Here is a 16,512-nt window from a genome sequence, read left to right on the forward strand (position 1 = left end):
GAGAGCGACTCGACAAGGTTTGGTAAGAGGAGGAAGGAGATCGAAGGTGAATCAAGATGGTGATTCTCAACGACCTCATCTGATCGACGAATCAAGCAGTGATGATGATCGATCAGCTCTTGATAAATCGGGGGGTGATGTTCAAACCAATTCAGTAGGAGTTGAAGATTCCGCAGAAGACAAATCGGAATCAGCTTGTAATGATGAAATCGCATCTAACAATGTGGAAGAAGAGGTTCGAGATTAGGGCAAAGGAGTTGGTTCGGATTCTGAGGATTTCAGGGTTGATGAAGTCTCGGTGCAAGAGCAGACTGAGTGTCACACGGTTAAAAAGAGGAAGATGAAGCGAGGGTCTTCTTCCATTGCCAAGCGGTCTAAATCTGCAACTATTAGTACTAAGAGTGTTCGTGCACAGGGGAAGTTTAGGTCTGATGTTTTTGTGTCCAAAGCAGCTCAAGCAAGGTATGCATATATTTTTTCTCGGAAGGTTACAAAAGAAAGACAACTAGATTTTTCTCAACCAGATGACTTTGGGATTCTTGATAAGATTATGGATCTAGGGTTTCATTTTTCGGTACAAGATTTGCATGTGTATGTCAAAGAGGTGGTATGTCAAAGAGGTGGTTTGAAGTACTCCAGAAGGACATGTCTTTAATACGAAAACAGAGTATCGAGTGATCTATAACGGCTATTATCAAGACTCATGCAGATTTAGAAGGCACGAGAAGCTTCTAAAAGATTGAAGAGGTTCATGTTTACAATTGGAATGTAAACATGAAGAAAGTGGGAAATTTCCTAAATCGTAAAGAAAAAGGAAATTGTCCTATTCCTATTAGGATTAGATTAGGTAGTTTACTAATTAAATAGCTAATACATAGATCTATAAATAGGGATGCTAAAGCAAGGTTGAGCTTTAGCACAAACAAGAGAAAGTTAACCTAGCTATTAAGTTTTAGTCTTTAAGAAAGAGAGCTAAAAACTTAGAGAGAGCAAAAAGTTTCTTTAAGAGAGTTTTGAGAGGTTAGAAAATTGTTTAGAACAAACTTTTAAACAGATTTTCTATCAATCAAAAGAGAGTTTAAAGAAATCAATATTTTCATTGTTCAGATCATAAGTTCTCACACTTTCATCTTTGACGACCCTTCTTTGTTATGGTGCTAATATGCTTCTTAGTCCCATGTTTGTTGCATAACTAAAACAAAACTCTTTATGGGATGTCTAGTTTATGTTTAACATTAGTAGACTACAATACTGTGTATTGTCTTTGCATGGTTTGTCATATTCCTGCTATTTCATTTTGCTGTTTGCATTTTTATCCCAAAGCCCTTTTTTTAACATGATCGGCCTTGCTTTGAGACTTTTTACATGATCGGCCTTGGGAATGCCAAACGGTTAAATACAAGTTTTAAAGATAGTAGATTTGATTTGATCACAGCATCTTTTTGGTATGACGACGACGACTCAAGCCGGATACTTCCACACGATATGGCCAGCAAGCAACAATACAAACATTAATCAACGAACTAAACTTTAGTCTCACACTCACTAAACTAAGCCAATGATAAGTCAATGAATCTGACGTTCATTCTAAACTCATCAGCCGATTCATTCATTTATTTTTCACATCAGATAACCCAAACGAAACAAGTTAGCAGGAAATTTTCATGTGTTTACTATATAGTAGAAAAAGACTAGCTCATACAAGTTCAATACTAACCTTGATGAACCAAACATTTTTATTTTTGCAGAGTTCATGTTTCATCTAAGGAGACATGAGCACCAAATATTTTTGTCATATTTCTTTATGAATGTGTATGGTATTGGGTATGACCGTTCTCAGTAATGTAATTTGTTGTTACTCATGTCTCTTTGATGATGCAAATTAAATAGTTGTTTATAGAGTAATACAAAATATAGTGATTCTACAACTAAAATAGTATCTCTACGTAACAAAAGTTTTTTTATATATACAATTACATAAACAAAATTACATGTAATTTTGTTTTTATGTTCTATCTTGTATAATGTAAAACAGTAAAAGATCTACATACCAAAAACAGCTAAAACTCATATCTTAATCTCATTCACTAGAAAAATCTGGTTCTACTGGCTTTTGAATCGAAGACATCATACCAGAATCCGAACCACTACGCGTGAACTTCCCGCCGTTCACGGCTAGCCTAGCCGTCGCAGCCTCGAACCTATAATGAAACTCTTCTTTTGCCCTAAGCTCACTCTTGTCTTTCCTCTTCTTGTGCCGTCTCCAAGCAGCTTGTATAAAACAAGCCGCCCAAGTCCTCCATTGATGCGAATAAAATCGAAACTTATGTCTCAATTGCTTAGTATGTAATCTTCTAAACTGTGAAGCCACAAACTGCAAATCTTCAGCTTTCAATGCAAAGGCTTCAACTTCACAAATGGCTTTAACTGTGCGTGTGGAAGACGGTAAGATCACAACGGGCCGAGGATCTAATGCCCATGTAAGCAACTCTTCGCCACAGAAATCACCTGGTCCTATGAGACAAGAGTTAAAGAATCCTGTTCTGCCTCCATTGGTTGTGTAGGAATCAAGATGACCTCTAATGATGAAAAGCATTTCGTTAACCGGGTCGCCTTCTCTTACAAGAAACGTTCCTTCCGTACATAATGCTGGTTTTAGTCTCTCGCAGATGGCGTCAAGCATTCTTTCGTCCATTTGATCAAACAATGGTACCTGTTTTCAAGAACTCTCAGATCAAGATTTGATCAAGTAGGAATCAAGAATTGATAAAAAAAAACACACACAAAAGAGAGAGGCTTACACGGCGAACAAGATCAAAACAGAGATGGCGTTTGATATCTCTTCGGAGATCAAGAGGAAGACTTATCAACAAAGCTTCTTCATCGACTCCTCGTGTGGCTAACCACTTGTATTGATCGTATTTTCTTACGGCTAGTCTTAGCTCTGGAGGGAGTTGTCTATGATGCATCCACTGTTCTGTATCTGTCCTTCTTATCCTCCACTCTTCAAGCCTCATTGTGGTTGATTGTAAATATGTCTGCATATTTCCAATAAGCAATGCAAACAGAACAAGCCCGAGTGTTGCAATGATGATGGCGAAGAGGATTTCCCCAGCGTAAGTGCTTGTGGCGAGGTTTTGTCCCAAAGAGCTAAAGAATAAAAACATGTTATGGATAACCAAATGGAGCCAAATATGCAAAACACAAAACTGTAGTTTCACCTTAGGTTCTTTAAGCCCCACCAGAGACAGTAAAAGTACTTGTTGATAAACTTTGATGAAGTAACACCTGAGGCTACTGCATCTCCGAATATGCCAAACTCGTAAAACTTAGTTCCAGGTTTACATATTGTTGTTATATTGCTCCACTCAAACCAAGTGTTTCTTTGTGGATCCTCCAGTCTCCTGCACTCGAAGAATCTGTATTGACAAATCGGTTTCTCGATGTTGCAAGCATGTCTCCAACAAGCCTCTTGTCTCTCTACTGCAAGCAAATACCAACAAGCTCCTAAAACCTGGAAAACAAGAATGATTTAGTCTTGTCTTTGTATGAAACAGAGAAAGAGCAAAGAGAGATTCTCAAATCTAAACCAAAACTTCAAAATCCTCAGAAACTGCTCTCTAACCAACTCAGTACAATTAGTCTTAAGCTAGATAAGGTATACCTAATAGCTACGAGTTGAGTAACTTACATGGCTTGCTAGCATATATAACATAAGGTTGTAGGCGGCTCCTGCCCAAGCGGTCTCTGTAACAACACCGGTGGCTTTAATGATCTGGCGAGATAGCGGGAATATTAAGAACATCCTTGGAACATACTGGAAAATGATGATGAATCTAAGAACGTTTTTAGTGTTTGTCATTGGTGAGCCTCTTAAATTTGGGATTACAATCCAAATCAAAACCTGAAAAAGAACCAAGAATCAAATCAAGAACTGAATCACTAAAGCTTGAGGATATAGAGATATATATACCTGAGGTAAAGGTAAAGCAGCAACGAGATGAATCCAAAAGCTTTTATGGAGATATCTCCAAGCAATCTTTCTTGAATCAATCACAAGCTCTCCTCTACCGAATACACGAGAAGGAGGTGCGATATAAGCTGTTCTAAAACGTATAAGAATCTGAGCGATGTAAAAAGCATCAGCTAAAGATCTAATGAATGTAAGAACCACTTCAAGTCTGATCCCAATGGTGATACATGCTTCATTTCTCATGACCGGTAAGAAAAAAAACAAAGGGTCGACGAATAGAGAAACCAAACATGCTACGAGAAAAATCTTGTTCCATTTTCTTATCGTTTGTCCGCGAGGATCGAGTATTTTGGTCTTCACTCTCTCAAAATCCTCAGAAAACACTCTAGAGAGTACTTTGGCTTTCAAAGACTTCCCTTTACTCATCATCTTCACATTCTTTATTTGAGTTCCATTGATTTTGAACTTGACTTTAACTCCAGATTCACCTCCATGAACCACTTCTTGATCTTCTTGAAATCTATAACATTAAAATTTGGTTTATGAATAATGATGATTAGCAAAAGAAGAGAGAAACAGAGAGAGAGAGAGAGAGAGAGAGAGAGAGAGAGAGAGAGAGACTAAAACAGAGGACAAGTAAGTCCTAACCTCACAGATCTTGTGTTACCATAACCCATTTTGCTACCTTCTTTGTCAAATCAGAGGTGAGAGGGCACGAGAAATTACAGAACTTTACAAGAATTGATAATATGAACCGTGACTATATCAATGAAGGAACCCATTTTAAGGCAACTTGGGAACATTAAATTCCCAGATAAAAACGAAGAAAATTAAACCCATATTTGGATTAGACACGTGTGTTTGTAGACAACTGTACGAAAAAGATAAAATCCGAATAATAATACCAAGAAATGATTAGGAACTAGAGAGAAACTTATAAATGTGATTATAACTTATAAGAGATGAACTAGATGAGATGAATCTGGTTACAGAAAGAAAAGTTTCTTCAGTCGCTTAAGCTACAAGCAAAAGACTACTTTTAGGAGAAATGTTTGATGTGAATACAAAAAAGGAAAGTTGAATATTAAGGCACCGACACAACAAACACAAACAAGAGAAGCTGTAAGAATAAGGAGTAGGACCAGAAATGAGAAAATGTGGTGTTCGTTCATATATGCTTTATGCAGATTAAAAGAAAAAATAGCTTTGTGTTTGAGAAAGAGAGGAGAAAGAAAAAAAGAAAGGGAAAAAAAAGAAAGGTCTATAGTGAACTAGTGTGTGGACAAAGTGGAACTTTTCTGGTACGGATCACATGATTATAAATATAAAATACACTGTTAAACGTAGCTACTGTGTTACTTATACTTGTTTTGCATATAAAAATTATATAAAGTACGTACAAAGCCAAAATCATGATGACAAAAACACAAGTTGGATTTTTTCGAGTTAAAAAATTTAGAATAAACAAAGATATCTTGCTTTTTAATGTTTTCTCCAATTATTTAACATGTAATTCTAAAAATATTTAATACATATTTCTAGCTACTAAATTATGAACCAATTATTGTGTGCTGTGTAACTTGCATCAAGATGAAGCCTATTTCGGAAGCTTGGTATGCTACGAACACAAACAAATGGATCGCATTAGACGAAGACGAATAATGATGGATCACAAATCAAAAACATAATAAAAAAATAGTGAAGAGAACGGGAAAGAATAATATCTCAATAGAGTATACTCTCTATTGAAAATCTCATATATACAAGATCACAACAAGAACACTGAACACAACTTAGAAAAACTCCAACTGTTTTCTTTTTTTTTGTGTGTGTGTGTGACAAATATTCAAACTGATTTAACAATCCTAAACAGTTCAAGTTCAAGTAATCTTCTGGTTAATAATGACATAATTTCCTCAACTAGTGCTTAAACCTAGTGATACTAATTCACAATTTACCATTTTAGTTGACAAAAAAAGGAAATCAATTACTATAAAAAGGAACATGTTATCTTCTTTAATATTTGTAAATTAAATATTAATGAAAGACATATTTATTGACCAAGTATTGAGTTGAGTGTCTGTCTATTAGTACATGTATAGTGGTAAACTTAGTGTTCGAATTAATACTAAGATGGTGGGTTTGTAAGATCCGAGGAGTTGACTCGTTTCTGGAATCCAGCCATGTGTTTGTACCAGTCGTTGCACGGACCACAGTGCTTGACTTCTTCCAAGTTTAAAAGAAAAGAAAAAAAAACCCCAATTTTACCACTACACTTGGTTTGTTTGTTTGGGATATTTTGAGTAATATTATTGGCTAAAATACCTATTTCAACAGCATTTTAGTCCACGCAGTAGTTAGGTTTCAGTTTCTGTCATGATTTTTGGTGAGCCTTTTTGAAAGTGACGTTGGTGAATTGAATCGAACCTTGTTACATCCATGCATTTGATGATGTTTTTATTAATTTTTGTTGAAGTTAACACTCTGAGTTTTCTTTACTCGGGTGTGTTAGTATTTGTTCTGTTGCATATAGCAAACAATGTTGGTCTTCTAAATAAACTACATAGTAAATATAAGTGATAAACTTAAAATTTGGACAATTTGCTCACAAATCTCGACGCATTTCCTCATCGGATTAGATTGCTTTAATTGCATTAAGGGATGAATCTTTCGTTAGATTATTAGCGTGTCATACGAAAATATATTAAAATTTATCAAACAGTACTCCTCAAGATACTACGACCATTTGCATTTCTTTATGTTGAGATATGCATTATATGTTTTATACTGAGATCAGTGCTGTTAAAAATAGTATAATATGAATAGGTCAAACGTAGTCTCGAACTAGCCGAAGGACACAATTTTAAAAACTAAAAACAAGTTGGATGGTTTATCCCATCTATTTTTATTTCAATTTTTTTTTCTTTTGGTAATTAGAGTTTATTTATGCAACAATGCAATAAGATTATAGAACTCCATTTGAAAAGATAAAAATTGAATCTGTATTTTTAGTTTTTATTTGGTTCATTTTTATAAGGTTAAGAGACAAAGCTTGGGTTGGCATTAATTGACGGTTTCATTTGGAATAAATGGGTTTGGTTCGTCCAGTCTGTGGAACACACCATATGGGCTCTTCTTGGTTGATATCCCATCATCCCCCACCTTCTCTTTCTTCGATTATCCAAGATGTTAACGTTACTACTACTACTCAATTATTATTCCAAGACATTTGTAACATCATTTAGTCAAAAGGTATTACTTACCGAATGCACTGACAAAGTAAAAAATATATGCTTTGATATGCATGCTTATCAATCAAGCGTACAGAGGAAAGTTCAACGCATTAAAAAACTGATATCAGCAAAACATATGACTGTATTCACATGCTTAATATTACATGACACGAACAACATCCGAACGTATTATCCAAATGAAAAAATGGACATGCCTCCATTATCTATCTTATAGATTATGTGTGTATGCATTGCAAGGCCGGTCCTAGGGTGTGGACGTGTACGATTAACTTGAACTCTAGTTTAACAATATCTTACAATACATAATGGCCATGTTCATTCGTTTTTGTTTAACACATAGTCAAAAGCTTAAATCATATTCTACATTTTTTATTAACCAAATTAGAGAAGAGAAACTAACAAATTTTATGAATTTTGTTAAAAATATTTTAGTAAGATTATAAATTATTTTTTTAGAACAAATCTTGACACTCACTTATAGAGAAACCTCTCAAGTCACAACGCTTCACCCGCGTCAGAGTGAGCAATTATCTACATAGTGCAAATGGCTCAATGTTGTTTTTGGCTCTGTGCTTTTCTATATCTACTTCAAAGTTTTAAATATGTGCAGATGGTTCAAGCAAGACCGGCTTCACATTCGGCAAGCAGAAGGACTCAAACCGTGGCTCAGTAAGATCCACTGTTTCCTCTTCATGTCCACTCCTGCTCCCACCTCTTGACCACCCTACTTTGCTTTCTTTCTTCGTCTCGTTACTCTATGAAGACAAAATGTTACTGATAATAAGGTTTCAATGCTTTAGTATTCTGTGTTTTCATGTAAAAACATACCTGGAATAGATAATTAATGGGGAAACTTCTACGTCTGGATGTTGTATCTGGTGTGATGGTTGAAAGAATCTGAACAACTTCTCTCATTGTTGGTCTAGCTTCTGGTTCCAATAGCAGACACTCTTTAGCAAGATACGCCATGATCTGCATCTCTTCTTCAGCAAACTTCCCTTTTAGCCTCGGATCAGGCAGTTCCTCGATCACTCGCTTACTATCTTGTAAACGCGGCACAGCCTAACACAAACCAACCAGTAAATACTAAATTTCAGAATGGTAAAAGATTCATTTACTAAGTGTTGTTACTCACCCAAATAACTAGGCTTTCTTCTCCTTTGTTGTTGCTAGGTTTCTGTATCGGTTTCCTTCCAGTTATAAGCTCGAGTAGAACAACACCAAAGCTGAAAACGTCTGACATCTGTGAAGCACATCCTGCAATTGCATATTCAGGTGCAAAGTAGCCAAACGTTCCTTGTAGTCCTATGGTAGGAGAGCTTGAACCGCTTTGTAAACCGTCGCTACTCAAACACTTAGCCATCCCAAGATCTGTTATCTGTAACAATTTATGCTCATTACAAGTTCAAATTTAGACTCATCTAAATATATGGGGGAGGTGGTTTGTGTTACTTACTTTTGCATGCCAATTCTCATCAAGGAGAATATTTGTAGATTTTACATCTCTGTGTAAGATTCTTGGCGCTGCAGCTTCGTGAAGATACTCGAGCCCTCTTGCAGCTCCAAGAGCGACAGAGATTCTAATGTTCCATGTCATTTTCTCCCCCAACTCTCCATCTAAGCAATCTCTCAGACTTCCATAAGACATGTACTCAAAAACCAGAACCCTCTCTGCATGTTTGCCATGAAACTCAGAGCAGTATCCAATTAAAGGAACCACATGGTAATGATGGAGTCTTGATAATAACTCAACCTGTGAAAACATTAAAAAAAACAGAACACAAATGTCATAATCTTGATTATATTTGAAACCACCCTATATAAGAAGCATGAAGAGGATGAGGAGGAGGCTAATACTTCTGTTGAGAATAGAGTGTCAGTGTCATTTCCTTTAGGGGTATTTAGACGTTTGATCGCAGCGGTTTTACCGTCTTTGAGCTGCCCGCGGTAAACACAACTACTACCTCCATGTCCTATCACACTGTTGCTGGAGAATTTGTTGGTTGCTTGCTCTAATTCAGTGTATGAGAACTGAAATATAGTTCCATGGATTGTTTCAGGTCTGCTCACACAAAACAAAGAAGCATTCTGAAAGAAGCATCCTGATGACAACAAAAAACAAGTTTAATGTAACAAAGCAAAGATTTTTCAAGGAACTAAGTAGGAGGAAATGGTATACCTGTCACTGAGGAGCTGATACTAATTTTCGATTGTGAAACCGAGCTTTTACGGTTTATTAAGTTGGCTGAGCTATGCCAGCTAGATTCTCTATCTGAAGAAACTGAAGGTGACTGTCCAGAAAATGTGTTCCTTCGACAAATGTAGCAAATCATAGAGGCAAGCAATGCTAGTGAAGTGAGTACACCGCAGAAGAGTAGTATAGCCACAACGAGTTTCCTCGATAAATATTGCTTTTTCCAAGATTTGGTAGCTCCTGGAAACAAGTAAGCAGACAAATGTATGATATAAACGACTGAGGTTACCATAGAACGAGATAGATAAGAGTAAAAACATACCAGCAGCGCAGTTGCATGAAGTGAAACATGAAGAATTGGCACCACCAATGGCTATTACTGGAAAACCATTTGCAGGACACAAGCACACCCATTGGTTTCTATCAGCTAACATAAGAGAAAGTTATAAAGTTAGTTATCTCTATAATCTTGAAAACTTCCTAGTTGGTTAAGCGAAAACTAACCTGGTCTGCAATTACATGATGTTGAACAGTTAGATCCCAGGATATCACTTTGATTGCTTGAAGAGAAGCAAGTGCACGTATAGTTGCTTGCACCTAACACATAAATGAGGTAGTCACACCATTTTAGATATGTTGCGGAGTTATCTTTGAATACAGAAAGCATGAACAAATATGGAAAGAGTATACACTAAGAGGATACTAACCTCCATAACATTGTTGAATTGCTATGAGGACCAAGAGAATCACAAATGCGGTTTCCACTCTCATCTTTATTTATAACTGCTGCTGAAACTACACCACAAGAAGTTAGTAATTGATTCTAACATGTGTAGACAACAACATGAGCGAGCGGAGCTTCTTAAACAGAGAAGATAAGATGAAGACCTTCATGTCTGATTTATTTCTTTTACTCAAAGTAAACTCAACTCCCAAGTGTACAACAACCTAGAACCTGAAACAACTTATGTTAGACTTTTTTTTATAGAAAATTACAGGTAAATCTACAGTGTAATGTTGTGAATGAATGGGGTTGGTGAACAGACATACAAAAGATTCTAACTCTGTTGCACCCACTGTGAACCAAAAACATTCTATGACCTGGTCAGACTCCAATTCTTAAAAGGGCCCAGAGTTAGAAGAGAAAATAAGACACACCCCAATAAAAAAAAAGTAGTAAAACTCATACCGATTGATATACAGTCACATCAAATCATTGAAGATCCATTGCAAATCTTTAGTTCCCCTCTAAAGTTAGTTGGCTAAAGACAAAGCACAGCAGAACACAACAACCAAACTATTCATATTGCATTCTTGAAAGCAAAACACACTAAAAGAGAACAAAACAAGAGAGCCAATATAAAATCACATTACCCTGCAAAAACGTTGAAGTAAGAACAAGATTGGTAAGTGCATCACAGTGTACAGAGAAAAGGAAGTTGCAGACAAAGCAAAGGGTTATAAAAAGAAGAAAGTAATGGAGCATCTTGATCACTACTACTAAAATATATAATGTGATTAAAGAAATGATTGAGATTAGTCAAAAATGGGAAATACAAATAATAAATGGAATGAAAACAGACCAACCACCTCAAGAAAGAAACGGAATTGCAAATCTGAGAGTGACTTTTCAACCATTATAGTATCAAAGGCAGAATCATTGAGATTAGACCATTATATTATATATCAAAAAAGCTCCTTTTAAGTTAATCTTTAAACTGTTTACTAATAGCAAAATCCTCATATTATAATCTAATCCACTAAAACTTTCTCAACGCTCATAAAAAAAAAAAACGATTTTGTGAAATCTAACCAAGAAGTTCCATAAGCTCAAATTAAGGGTTAAGAGACAAAAACCAAATTAGAGGATATAGACAAAAAGAGGATGACGAAAGTGCTTTGCTTTTAAGGAAAAGGTAAACGAGGACCGAAGCAAACTGTTGGAACGTGTCGGGGCACACAATTTCCGGTGTCGGTTGTCGGGAACCGGTTAAAGAACTGGTTTTTTTTTATTTGTGGGACTCACAATTTCCGGTGTCGGTTATTTAAACCGGGATTTAGATTGTAAAAGCTGTTTCCTCTCCTCCGCCATTGACTGAAAAAAGTAAAGATCCGAACTTTTTGATGGAAAGAAACATGTCCCACAAATTCAACAATGGTCCAAGTGAAAAAAAGTTAAGGTTTTTGGGGAAACCCGTTTCCTGATAGCTCAAACCGCAGATTTCAACCGTTAAAAGAATGGGAAATAGCGGACCAACCTTGAAAAAATTGAAGCTTTTGGAAGGAACAGAGGCGCAGATTCAAAGCTAGTAGTAGTACTAGTACCAGTAAGCTAAAACGCAAATGTGGAATGCAGTTGAGCTTTCATCAAGATAAAACTTTCACAATCCCTTTCCCCGTTGGTTCACACACAAATCAGAATGAGAATTAAGAAAGCTAAACGCTAAAAACAGAGGAGTGTTTTTGCGTTTGCATTTGCGTTTTGCGGTTGTGGTGGAGTTGAGTCAGCTAGCTCATCACTGTACTGATAAGTCTGATACTATATAGTATATAGTAAGAGAAAGAGTTCATTTATTAGAGATCGGGGGATGTCACGTGCCACGTGGTGTTAATATCACGTTTTCATTGGAACTCGTTTCAGAGGTTTAAGTTAATGTAGCAGAAGTCCACCATGATCCTTGCTCTGCTAGAATCCATAAATGACCATAATATTTTCAAAATTCGAAGTTTTGAGGAAAGTATTTTTGAAAAATCTCTACTCTATGTAGTAATATACAACTCTCAACATTCGGAATTGTATGCTTCCTTTGTAAGTATCCAAAAAATTTGTATTCCATTACGCAAAACACATATAAGCACTAAGTTCCAGTACATGTTTCCAAATGAACAGTCCATTTTTTCGAAATGTTTCTTCGTACGTGGTATTCTCAAATGTTTTAAGGGCTTCGATACCTATATATCCTTACGAGAAACTACAATAACTTATATACTATATATACTCCCAAGGATTTTGTCACTAGTCTTCATCTGAGAGATAGACCAAGCTACTGTTTGAGTTCCCTTGTTGTTGTTGTTGTTGCTGTTGTTGTTGTTGTTGTTGCTGTTGTTGTTGTTGTTGTTGTTGTTCTTGAACCTGCCTTGTTGGATTTATTGTTGATGCAGCAGCAGAGTTGGGAGGTCGAGATGAACGTAAGTGAGGTGCCATGGTCCGCCTCACTATACCATGCACATGTGGAGCAGATGCTGCTGAATAAGAAGTTGGAGTATGGTTGGAGATTAAAGGTGGCGGTCTTGGCTGAGGCGTGTTGCAGGGTTGTGAATGCAAAGATATAGCTTTTGATGTGACTGAGGGTCCATGCGGGGCGGTTGAACTGATAGGCGTGTTTGCTTGTACTACTGGTAGCTGAGTTGGTCTTGGCTGAGGCGTGTTGCAGGGTGGTGAAGGCAAAGATATAGCTTCTGATGTGACCGAGGGTCCAGGAGGGACAATTGAACTGATATGCGAGTTTGATTGTACTCCTGGTAGCTGAGATATTGGTCTTGGCTGAGGCGTGTTGCAGGGTGGTGAATGCAAAGGTATAGCTTCTGATGTGACTGAGGGTCTTGGAGGGGCGGTTGAACTGATAGGCCTGTTTGATTGTACTACTGGTAGCTGAGATATTGGCCTTGGCTGAGGCGTGTTGCAGGGTGGTGAATGTAGAGGACGAGCTTCTGTTGTGATTGAGGGGCGAGGAAGCGCGGTTGAATTCATATGTGGGTTGGATTGTGCTGCTTCTTGCTGACATATTGGCCTCGGTTGAGGCGTATTGCAGCGCGGGAAATGCGAAAGAGGACCTGAAGGTCTTGGAGCTTCCGCTGTTGTGACTGAGGGTTGAGGAGGAGTAGTTGCATTCATATTCGTGTTTGTTTGTACTGCTTGCTGAGATACTGGTCTCGGTTGAGGCGTATTGCAGCGCGGGAAATGTGAAGGAGGACCGGAAGGAATTGGAGCTTCCGCTGTTGTGACTGGGGGTCGAGGAGGAGCAGTTGAAGTCATAGTCGTGTTCGTTTGTACTGCTTGCTGCTGCTGCGTTGGATGTTGGGAGCTTCTAGCTGCTAAAGAAATAAAAAGTGTGAGTGTCATTGTTTAGCTCATCAGCTTTATCGAAATTCACTTTTCTTAACTCTTCACGTTTACCTCTAACAGCTGCAGTATCCGTCGCTGCACTCTTCACTGGACGTGAAGACTTGTAAGCGTTCGCCAAGAGACTGTTCATGGCAACCAAACTCCTAAAGGCTCCAATCTGTTTCGAAATGGCATTATATTCAGTATCTACCTCTTGGGATTTCCGATCGTACTCACTGCGTGCTTCAGCCATCTTTCTCTCGAGTTCAGCCTTCAACTCTAATGTCTGTTTACAAACAACAAGACAGTGAGCAGAGAAGACAGAAAACTGAATAAAGATTAGATTTTACCGAGAATTAGGACAAACTTACCGTTTCATCAAAGTTTTTCCTTAAGGTCCCTTGTTCTTTGTTCAGTTTCTCCAGTTCGTAGTCACATATGTCACTGTACGAAGGGAAATGTAACCGAGGACTCTGTCCCATAGGATTGTTGGGAAGAGATGTATCCGCTGATGCGTTGACTGTTGATCCGCTATATGAGATGTTAGGAGGCTGAACACCTGCTTCATGGACATCCTCAGACTGGTTAACTACATAACAATCAAAAACGCACCAAAGCCTTTACAGTCTAGTAAACACCAACTATTTAGTTAAAAGCATTTTAATCACTATCTCTAGGCAGGTTATGACCTAAAGAAGCTGATCTCAAAGTCCAATGGTCTGCTGCTGATGTAATATTTTGGGAGAGAACTGATGAGAATGGCAGAGAACCTGTAATTTGAACACCCTGTAGAAGAAAAATCAAATCCATAAGCAACATATGAGATCTTATCAGTTACACCACACCTGTTTCCTACATGAAATCAAGAACATGTACAAACTACGAGAAATGTTTTTAAGAAGTAGAAATTCACCTGATCTGATCTAGCAGAGCCGGCAGGGTCTGGTAAACAAAATGCAGATTCTTCATAAATCACTTGGTTCAAAATACCATCAGCATCATGACTAGTTCTACTATTTTCTACTCTAACCAAACCTTCCACTACATTCAAAGGTAACTCTGAGGAGGCAGCTTGGGAATATGAAGCTGGTGGTGGCATCATTGTGTCACAAACCCAACCTCTTGACGACTCAGGAAGTCTCTCTCCACAGTCAGAAGCAGTCAAAATCTCAGGTACATTGGTTGAAGCCACAATTACAGAGCCATCTAATTGACTAATCCTAGATTTGCTCTGTGCTTTTGGCAAAGAATCTGTAGGCTCATCAGTTTCCTTTGGAACCATGGCATCAATTGCTTTCACCGATACGGTTATGAAGAGATCAAGCAACACATCAGGAGCTTTTTACGGATTACAAGTTCCCTGGTTTCCACATCACAACAAACCAATCTTATTTCAAATTACAATCTTTGAAAAACACACACACACACACACTATAGTCTCCAAGAAGTTGCAAATGAGAGTGACCCTTGAACCATTACAGTATCAAAACACAGAATCAACGAAATTAAAATCCATAATACAGATAAAAATCTTAACTTTTCCAAGATTTGTAACTAAACTCAACTGACTAATTCTTTGTAAATGCGATTATTGTAAGCAAACAAAATTGATCCGAAATCTAGGGCGTGGACAATGATGAAGAAACAAGAGCTTTGCTTCGATTTCATTGAGGGAAGAAACATGTCGAACAAATTCAGTGATACTACTCCAACGAAAAAAATAAATAAATAAGACAACTCTTACCTTAAAATGTAGAATCTTCGAATCTTCTATTCAAGGTGTTCTTCTTCTTCCTTGCCCCAGGTTTGGTTACAGAGCGCTGAGAACACAGTAACATAGGAATCGAGATTCGAGAGACATGGATCATTTAATTAAGCTTTGTTGGGCCTTCAGCCCACATTTTGATTTCGATAGGTAGGTTTTGTATAATGCATTTTACTTACTGAGCTTTTTAATCAAACCAAATATTTAGTTTCGAACGATTAGGTTTATTTTAGATTTTATTTCATGGATCATAAAACTGTTGATGAATGTGACGCTTGATTAGTTCTCTCGGTTCCTAACGACAATATTTCTAGTATAATAGTATATAATTTGATTCATTATTAGTATCTGATTTACCAAGAAAAAAAACGAGCAATAATAAGATTTATATTAACAAAAATTCCAAACAAATTTATTATTGCCTTGTGTTTAACTTACTAATGAAAATTTCATTTCATTATATTATCACACAAAAAATCATATGAAATCGATAATCAAATTTTACCAATTCATCATCAATCTTTTAGAATATCTTTATTTAATTCCTTTAAAATCGTCGAATCCCTTTGAAACTCACTGAAATCCCATAAAATTCAAAAACCGTTAATTAAACTAAAATACTAATTTTAATACATCCTCTTAATTTGTTATTGATGACATTTGACACTATATATGTAATATAATATCAGTTGCGGTGATTGATGCTATCACTTATTTATTGGTTTATTAGTTCATAAAAACTGATACGTATATATATACTTGCAAAGAAGACAAACAAGCGCTCCATCAACCGCAAAAAGAAGATCCTTCCAACATTGAAGATCCATCATTTTCCTTGATCTAACTATGTTCTATCTTGTTGTACAAATTATGATTTGTCTTGAGAATCAGTTCATAGTCCATTATATTATATGAGTCAATAGAAGGTCAATAAAAAGTATATTACAGAAAATGCCAAAAAAGTGCTACTGTAAATTTTGAGATCTAATTCATTGTGTCAAACCATGCCTTGGATAGCTACAACCGAATGGATCGAAGACGGGCTAATCCGTTGGCATCGTCATATAACAAAGAGTTAAAAATCATAGTTATATTTCAACGGATTCGATAGTCCGTATGTGTATAGAAAAGCTAACCTTCTTATCGATGGGTTAGCTAACTATGTTTTCTCTCTTCCTCTAAATTTTCATAGTTTTGATTCCTCTTTCAAGGCTGTTCTAA

General features: G+C 36.9%; 3 protein-coding genes across 55 annotated transcripts; all 3 read right to left on the reverse strand.

Moving 5' to 3' along the window:
• Nucleotides 1-1,943: 1,943 nt before the first annotated feature.
• On the reverse strand, nt 1,944-5,257 carry LOC104700709 (putative cyclic nucleotide-gated ion channel 15). The gene is made up of 6 exons (XM_010416256.3): nt 4,622-5,257; nt 3,974-4,493; nt 3,692-3,904; nt 3,222-3,514; nt 2,802-3,150; nt 1,944-2,713 (listed from the first exon to the last, which is right to left on the reverse strand). Exons 1-6 carry the CDS (start codon nt 4,648-4,650, stop codon nt 2,081-2,083), a joined length of 2,037 nt encoding a protein of 678 aa, XP_010414558.2. The 5' UTR covers nt 4,651-5,257; the 3' UTR covers nt 1,944-2,080.
• A 2,382-nt stretch (nt 5,258-7,639) lies between these two features.
• Nucleotides 7,640-11,966, reverse strand: LOC104700710 (receptor-like serine/threonine-protein kinase NCRK). 50 transcript variants are annotated; one of them, XM_010416260.3, is made up of 14 exons: nt 11,680-11,966; nt 10,796-11,516; nt 10,611-10,683; nt 10,472-10,497; nt 10,310-10,376; nt 10,129-10,216; nt 9,926-10,018; nt 9,744-9,848; nt 9,407-9,661; nt 9,085-9,329; nt 8,684-8,980; nt 8,363-8,605; nt 8,056-8,289; nt 7,640-7,982 (listed from the first exon to the last, which is right to left on the reverse strand). In XM_010416260.3, the coding sequence occupies exons 6-14, from the start codon at nt 10,190-10,192 to the stop codon at nt 7,824-7,826; spliced, it is 1,695 nt and encodes a 564-aa protein (XP_010414562.1). In that variant the 5' UTR covers nt 10,193-10,216; nt 10,310-10,376; nt 10,472-10,497; nt 10,611-10,683; nt 10,796-11,516; nt 11,680-11,966; the 3' UTR covers nt 7,640-7,823. The 50 variants fall into 50 exon arrangements, with proteins under 50 accessions (XP_010414562.1, XP_087315128.1, XP_087315143.1 ...); XM_087459002.1 differs by having other exon boundaries at nt 11,448-11,516; nt 11,680-11,964; XM_087459017.1 differs by having other exon boundaries at nt 10,310-10,369; nt 11,448-11,516; nt 11,680-11,944.
• A 269-nt stretch (nt 11,967-12,235) lies between these two features.
• LOC104700712 (uncharacterized) lies at nt 12,236-15,497 on the reverse strand. 4 transcript variants are annotated; one of them, XM_010416275.3, is made up of 6 exons: nt 15,271-15,497; nt 14,440-14,886; nt 14,216-14,312; nt 13,898-14,085; nt 13,599-13,812; nt 12,236-13,516 (listed from the first exon to the last, which is right to left on the reverse strand). In XM_010416275.3, exons 2-6 carry the CDS (start codon nt 14,806-14,808, stop codon nt 12,438-12,440), a joined length of 1,947 nt encoding a protein of 648 aa, XP_010414577.1. In that variant the 5' UTR covers nt 14,809-14,886; nt 15,271-15,497; the 3' UTR covers nt 12,236-12,437. The 4 variants fall into 4 exon arrangements, with proteins under 4 accessions (XP_010414577.1, XP_010414575.1, XP_087315722.1 ...); XM_010416273.3 differs by having other exon boundaries at nt 13,898-14,115; nt 15,271-15,423; XM_087459596.1 differs by having other exon boundaries at nt 12,236-13,513; nt 15,271-15,403.
• Nucleotides 15,498-16,512: the final 1,015 nt, after the last annotated feature.

This window comes from Camelina sativa, chromosome 7 (assembly GCF_030686135.1).
Source record: "Camelina sativa cultivar CO46 ecotype springtype chromosome 7, ASM3068613v1".
Classification (NCBI taxonomy): Eukaryota; Viridiplantae; Streptophyta; class Magnoliopsida; order Brassicales; family Brassicaceae; genus Camelina; species Camelina sativa.